This window comes from Branchiostoma floridae, chromosome 2 (assembly GCF_000003815.2).
Source record: "Branchiostoma floridae strain S238N-H82 chromosome 2, Bfl_VNyyK, whole genome shotgun sequence".
Classification (NCBI taxonomy): domain Eukaryota; kingdom Metazoa; phylum Chordata; class Leptocardii; order Amphioxiformes; family Branchiostomatidae; genus Branchiostoma; species Branchiostoma floridae.
The window spans coordinates 26,999,183-27,007,135 of NC_049980.1; the positions used below are offsets into that span (position 1 = coordinate 26,999,183).

The 7,953-nt window shown below is 39.8% G+C and overlaps 2 protein-coding genes across 2 annotated transcripts in view; one reads left to right on the forward strand and one right to left on the reverse strand.

Moving 5' to 3' along the window:
* Positions 1–487: 487 nt before the first annotated feature.
* LOC118410405 (serum amyloid P-component-like) lies at positions 488–6,710 on the reverse strand. The gene is made up of 8 exons (XM_035812103.1): positions 6,566–6,710; positions 5,171–5,245; positions 4,732–4,816; positions 4,451–4,525; positions 2,499–2,731; positions 1,797–2,208; positions 1,218–1,253; positions 488–1,058 (listed from the first exon to the last, which is right to left on the reverse strand). The coding sequence occupies exons 2-8, from the start codon at positions 5,231–5,233 to the stop codon at positions 1,000–1,002; spliced, it is 963 nt and encodes a 320-aa protein (XP_035667996.1). The 5' UTR covers positions 5,234–5,245; positions 6,566–6,710; the 3' UTR covers positions 488–999.
* The window catches only part of LOC118409104 (beta-1,4 N-acetylgalactosaminyltransferase 2-like), a 9,418-nt gene continuing 5,457 nt past the window's right edge, over positions 3,993–7,953 (forward strand). The window contains exon 1 of the mRNA XM_035809969.1: positions 3,993–4,172. The gene's annotated coding sequence lies outside the window, so the exon portion shown is untranslated. The remainder of the gene's footprint in view (positions 4,173–7,953) is intronic.

The window sequence follows — 7,953 nt, forward strand, 5'->3', positions numbered from 1 at the left end:
AGGAAACACTTTAAAGGTCGTGACAGGAGAAAGAAAGAAAGAAAGAAAGAAAGAAAGAAAGAAAGAAAGAAAGAAAGAAAGAAAGAAAGAAAGAAAGAAGAAACAGTATGAAAACAATATTTTCACTCGAAGCGTACCTACGGTACGCGGAGTGAAAATAAATATAACCTCCATTCCATGACATTTCATGGAGGTAAATATTTCATACATGTTTGAAGTAAAGGGCACAACTGGTCCCAGTTTGTATCATAACGGTAAAACTATGCCCAATCAAGAAATGTGTATTAACTGTTTTCACTAACAAGGTCAGTTTTGGCTTTAGTGAAATGCTAAACATGCAAATGCTACTGGAGAGATTTGTTCGGGGTGAAATTGTATCGAAAACGGGAAGACACTTTTAAACGGAGCGCGTTGGAGCCCGTACTAAATGTTCTTAAACTTGGGGTATGTGGGAGTTTGGGCAGGTAGGCAGCTTAGACACGAAAAAAACTAGATTCAAGTTGTGCAAATTATTTGCATATTCTGTAGTGTTTTCCATAATAGCTCTATGGTACATTGACATATTTAGTTCATGGCAGGTAGAGAATTACCGGATACCAAACATACAAATAACATGCATGAGATGCGTAATTGATACTAAGCTATAATAGTTTCTTAGTGATATAGATAATGGGAATTTCACATTTGTGACATATGCAAGCTAGCTAAAAGTAAACATCACACATAGATTATGTTATTGTGGGTGTCATTTTTATAAAATCTACAAACGTTCTTTCATGGAGTTTTTAGCCTCAATCTTAATTCTTTAAAAACCTAATCACACTTATAGAAATAAGTCTATATGGTGTTGAATATGTATATCAACTATATAAACTTCTGTCCATTCTAACTTTCTTGCTACCGCATGTTTGTAAGTTTATACACCCAAGTATGTATCTAATGCTAGCATCTTAGACGCTAATCAATGCTAGAATCTTTAACTACGACTCTTTCTCCGTCTCATTCATCCTCTTCCAAAGCGCTGTCCTTTTCAGCCCGTTCAGTCAGCTGGTTGGCTTCTAGAGTTACAAATAAATCATCATTTTATTATCTATAATAGGGTAAATTCTAAGGAGAGGAAACTTGTTGCTTGTATACGGAAGTTCAAAGCAAGATAATAAGTCGGGAGACAGAAATTTGAATGAAAAGTTGTAATTCAAATAAACTGAATATCTCACCATTGACATCATCAGCGGGGAACTCCCGCTTCCACACTGAAGAAGAAAAACACGATGAAGTGAGTTAAAAGTGTTAGACCATTTTCTGACATTGACATTTCACACAGCTGCATACACATGCAAAACGGTGTTGGCGCAGCAGAAGTGGTTAATGAGTGGTTAACATAAAACATGAAGTTTTCTAAGCATGGCCGAACACTTCTCTACCAACACAATTGATAGGAGGGGGAAGGATTCTTTTGTGGTGTTTCAAATTTGCGGTTGACAGAGTCGAAGTTACGCAACGTTCTATGGTGAACGTTTGCGGTGTGATTTTGTTGCTATTTACGCTGCAGCCGATTCACCTACATTGTAGGGGATACATATATTCGTTGTTTAAAAAAAGGGTATTTGTGGATGTCGAGTCGACGGATGGTGATGCTGCAGTTCGGACTTGATATCACTAAATACATTGTTTTCAGAAATAACGGAAATAGGCTGTCCCTCGAATAAAGGTGAACCAGCGCTACCTCTTACTGTGAAAACCGCGAACGCGAATAGTTTCCGACTTATAGTATGGTAGAGACGATAACCACTTACTACAGCTGAACTTGTCGATAAGGATCTTCCCGTTCACGGTCAGTTTGATGTCCGCGGCGTTCCAGTTGATGACGTTTCCCTCCAACTTGCAGGACTTCTCCCTGCTCCTCAGGTCAGCCTTGTCCAGCCACTCGTCCCACATGTTGAAGTGGCTGATGTCGCCACTAAAGGCGGCGTCGTCTTCAAATCCGTCCTTCCTCTTGTCCCCGCCCTGACCGAGAACGAAGGTTCCGCCCCCGCTGATGTGGACGTCTTCATCCAGCCCCTCTCCGGACACCCTCAGTTTCCCATCGCTCCAGATCTCGTAGCTTCCGTGTTTCCCTTCCCACAGTGCGCAAATGACGTGCCACTTTCCGTCTAGATTCTTCAGCTCCGCCTTTTCTTGGCCGTGGTGCTTTGCATTGATGCGCAGCTGAAAGAAGTGAGACCTATGTTAAAGCTAAAATGTCCCTTAAAAAATTAGTCTAGTATTATTGAAACTAGCAATCTCTAGATATAAGACTATTCTATGATTAAAGACAAGTGAAATGTGATTTTCGTAGGAGTAAAATTTGCTTCATTTACAAAGAAATGACGTGGCTTTCATATTTGCGACATTTGGAGGATGTATAAAGCTGATAATATTAGACGAGATTATGCACGTTATGATTTGCCTTATTAATTAGGATATACGGCATATGAATGATACGGACAGTAACTCACCTTGTACTTGGTCCTTCTGTTGTCACTATACAGTGATATCTGTTCGGCGCCGTCCTTGTCATAGTAAGTAAAGAGCGTGCTGCCTTTCTCGGAGTCAGTGCGCATGTGCATACAGATGGTGAAGCTTCGGAGGTCTTCGGACATCCCCGGAAGTTCGACGAAGTTCTTGGTGGAGGGAGGGTCCGGGAAGGTCAGCTGACGGCGCTCCAGTTTCATTTTAGCCGTCTTTGGTTCTGGGTTGTCGGAATGTATGGAATGCACTGTATTAAGCATCAGTTTAGGAATTTACAGGTTAACTATATAAAAATATGGCTCAAAGTGTATTGAGAACGATGTGGACACCAGTGATTACCTTCGAGAAAACGGTATTATTTCGTTCTACATTGTATGTTTTTGTGGCCTGGTCCAAATTTGGTGTTAGGAGTCAATAAGGTCATATCGCTATCCCTCACATAAGGTAATCATTGCACATGTCCACTCAAGCGAACCTGGTATTCTAAACTAGTAATTTATTGTCACTTTCAGTCCTAGATACAAACAGGAAAGGTTTGCTTCCTCGAATGAACTGAGTTCACAACTTCCTTGATAAGAACTTGTCATACAGTAGCTATTCAAATATGAAATTTATCTGAATGTACACAGTAAAACAAATAGATACGTTTTCTATATATATTGGCTAAAATCATCCCCGTATTACGATGTCTTGACCGGTGTATATCCTATTCTTATCGTAAGATATACACCGATCAAGTAAGTGTAGCGGGACCCGGGCCCACGGCGCACTAATTAGCATCCCTTCTAAAGAACATGCCATCAAGAAACACGAATCTCCAATAAATAATTAGCAAGTCAAGAAGTATTGCTAAATCATCTTTCTTCTTTCAGTTGACACGCCTCTAGCCAAGATAGAGAGAAACAGAGACTGGGCCTAAGCTGCAACCGTGCACCTACTCCCTCTGGCGACATTAAAATCTGCAAAACTTTCCCAAGCTTTTATGACCTTACCGACCAACAAAAATCAATTTTCTTGCTTAAGTCGTCCAACCCCTTTATAATATATGAACATGTTGGACAATTCATCTCCTACTGCGTACGGAAAAGAAGTCAAACTCATCAAATAGCTTAAGTAAAAATAGATTTAGATAAGTCGTTATTCCCTTTTGATTTATCTGAGTATCATTTTCCTTCTTTGTTACGTATGATTATGTATACCACTACTGCTTTACTTTGTATGCAATTAGCCATCGGGCACGAATTTGCAATAAAGATTATTATTATCATCATAAACATCGATATCTCCTAAAAGTTGTGTACGTAACGTTACTTGTATACCTGCTCGGATACCACCTACTCAACCGGGAATTAACAATACCAGCTGTTACGGGGATGATGCATTACATTACCAGAAAGGGGTGTGATTGACCCTCAAGATTTCAATGTGTTCTCTCATAGTGGTTCTCTCAATACAAACAAGAGATATCGATCCCCGCGTCATGCTCAGTCGAATGAACATTCCCTTTAAAGTACAAAGACATGTACACGTAGCAGTATGCTGTATGGCTGCTATAGTTCCGACTGTACATTGAAATTAAGACTGTGTCTTTTTATTGCGGCTAATTATATCATATTGAAGTGGAAGGACTGATACTGTCTAGCAGCAGAATTTTGAAAAAGGTGAGATTTTTTTAACTATCTTTGCTCCTTCTGATCACTCAGCATATCTGCACACGATCTTATAAATACAACAATTGCCTTTATACGCAAGGATCAAGTATAAACTTTGTCAATCAAGGTTATAATTTCATTGTCTTATTTTGTATGTAACGTTATGTCTGCATAAGAAAAGCCGCATACTGACACAGATAAATGCAAAGGTAAACGTTACAAACGCTAGTAACATTCATGACAAGGGTACTAAGACCTTAGCGGCCTACGTTACAAATTCTACTTACTTTTGTTCCTGTCTCGACCTCGAACGACAGGCACGTCTTGTGAATCATCTCCTTGAACCCCGAACTTTTCATAGGCTACGTTTGAAGACAAACAACTGCGCATGTATTGTGTATAGGTAGAACATTTACACATATGTTCAGAAGAATGATGTCTAACAATATTTATAAACAATAATATACAATTTTTGGATATGCAAAAATATATTTTCATCGTTGTAAAGTGATCTTACTATGTATGTATATATATATATGAGTCTGAATATGACCAGGATGAAATTTACCTTCTATCTCTTGAAGCAGTCGGTCTATTTTCTCGGCATCGGTTTCCTTGGCAACCATGTCCCTAGACTTAGACGTTGCTGTAACGTAAAGGTCACAGAGGAAGAACAGAATAAGTTTTTTTATGATCGGAGGAAACCTGACTCTGATAGTGATCCACCAGGATTGTAATGATTCCAAATAAAGTTCACAATGAAATATATCGGCTGACGTTTGGGCGAATTTTACAAGATATACAAACTTTTAGCGGCTAGAAATTTCAATCGATGTTTAATCGAAGATATATTGGTGTTATCGATTTTAACAGGATTCTAATCTCAACATAAGACCACAAGTCACGACTTGCTTCAATGATATTTGTGAGCGCGTATTTACAGAGCATTGCAGGGAAGATATATTATTACGTTCTTGAACAGAGTTAGAACAAATGTCTATACTTATCTCCAGGACTGAGATAATCAGAATAACGACTGCCAAAAGCCATGGGGTTTCTGTGAACGCCATCTCCTGTTCGACCTGATAAGAAAAAATCATAAGACATAAGATAAGATACAATAACAGAACGAAAACTGAAGTAATTGTCAGGTGACAGAGAAGTATATTGTGACAAAGTTAATTATTTTGAAGAAAAGGGGTTAAGTTTACTGTTGTAATAAACGTTACCGGTAACGTTTGTTACCCGCCCTGTAATACATAACTAATGGATAAGAAATTAATAAGCAGCCATTTTTGGCTATGGTTAAAAGAGGAATTTCGGGTAGGTTTCACTGAAAAATAAGCCGATTTATTTTTGGAACAAAAAATTGCCACTTTTTTTACATTTCAATGAGAACGAGTGTTTTATCGGCCGGTGCGGCATCTCCTGTTCAACATGATAAGATATAAGAATAGATATAACAACAGAAAGAAGACTGAAGTAGGTGACAGAGTAGTAGTAGTAGCAGTAGTAGTAGTAGAAGTAGTAGTAGTAGTAGTAGTAGTAGTAGTAGTAGAAGTAGTAGTAGTAGTAGTAGTAGTATTGTTACGACGTTTTATGGGCCGGTGGCGGTGCGACAGGCCGTCAGATACCCGGTTGGTTCTCACAAGCCGGAGGGGTGTCTGTAGACTATTTTTCGCCGGGACCCAGGCTGAGTTTACGTCCGAGTTGAAATCAGGCTCGGGCTCCCAAATAGCCCGGCATCCGCAGCCACAGGGCCCCGCCCGAAGTGCTAAAGTGAAACAGCCCGTAAAATACCAAAAGGAGCCTGTTTTGTGACAAATACAGAATTCAACGTAGTGTATGAAAGTAATTGATGCGGAACAACACGATGTGCTCTAGCGAGCTGATCGAGAACTACATGTACATGTACATCGTAGGAAGTGCAACTGTTTGATGCAACAAACATAGTAATTACCAAAGACAGTTCTTTGTAATTTTTTTTGTTAGGGATGCTCTGTGATCCATATATCCGTCATAAGGAGAGAAATCATAGAGCCGATTAACTTACCAAATTATCCATGCCACTAAGTTTATACCATATGGGTAGTGTTAGAAATGCAACAAGTTTGAATCCATGCATATTTGTTAGGTTAGTTGGAAAGAATTCACGTCATGATGAAGGTTTGTGTTATAATTAGATCGGAGGGAGAAAGATCGGAACAAAAGCAATGTTGTTACGTAGTATCCTACTAAACGGCCTTAAATCTATTTTATGCAGTGATCTAGGAGGGAATCAACAACCAGAAACAATTAAAAACATGGCCGATGCGTGAGTTACAATGCTGTTCAAATGTCAGCAATGAAGAACTGTGTACAGTATCAAACGGAGAAAAATAGACACAACGTTACTTACTTACTAGGTCCTTGGTCACAGTTGATACTTTAGTCTCAGAAGTAAGAAGGGGCCTGACCTGTCCACGGACGGTCACTTGACAAAACAAGCGATTATTCTGGGCACGTCTGTATTCTGAATTATACACAGTAATGAGACCAGTTGAACAACATAAAATTGCCAGCGGCTATGGATCGTTTCAAAAGATCTAATGACAGTGAAGCGCTTGACGATTAGATTTTGAATGGTGCGAATCACACGACACTGGGCAACAGCTGAACTTTGCACGATGGCTGTTCAACGAGTTTTGTAATTTTCCATCGTGGACCAATCAAACCGTACGTCGTATGTTCTCGGCCTAGGGGATGTAAACTGGGCCCTAACTACGGAACACGCAGCGTGACATGACCATGAAAACTGTTGCATAGGAACACAATAATTACCTAATTTCCATCTGATTAATCTATCGCAATTAGAATTGCATATGTCAACAACTTAAGTAAGGAAATGTGAAAGTGTTGTGACAGAGAACCACTAGGGTATATGTTCATTTGTAATTTGATGAGGAACTCGAATATACTCATGCGTGTTTAGGTCTAAAGTCCACATCTCTTACTGTGCACATGATCATAGTTGTTGTATATGTGAGTCAAGGTGTGGTTACGTTTAGATCTGGCCTACAACTGACCTTTCTGTGGCTAAAGGCACGCCGCCTAAGTAACTTTTACGTCCCATCTGACCCGCACTCCGTCATCGTACACAATTAGAATTGTTTGTTTGTTTCACATAACAGGTAAAACCCCTTTAAGCATAACCGGTTTTGTACAAGACAAGACTGTACACCACATCTGTCTAATGCAGCCGGGATGGACCCACTCACACCAGGATGGGCCCATACTATTTTTGATACGTGTGATGGGTTGTTTAACGTGCTCGAGGTAAACTTCTGGCGTACGTGCCACCCGAGAGGGCGACGTCCCTAAATGAAGCTTAAGGTTGTATCTCACTGCACTTGCGTCACGCTTGCGTCACTGCGGGGTTTGAAAGATACTCAACGAATTTCAGAGATAAAGATCGAATTTTCTTACCTTTTGTGTAAGTGCTTACTGCTTCCTTCTCCCTTCCCTCCCTCCATCCATCCCCCTTCCTCAACCCGTCTATCCCTCTCTCCCCCTTCTATCCATCATCAATACCACCACCCCTCCCCGTTTTTACCTTTGCTGAGAAAGCTATTTTTCGGGTCTATCTGTCTCTACCGTAGATTCCACTAGTATTGTATTGACTGAAATTGTTGCAATATACCGTATATGTGTAGTATTAGACCGTACCTTTTGTTGTATATACATTACCATACATTGTTACTGATGCAATTTTTGCGCAATAAACTGATAAACTCTATCTACCTGTCTGTCT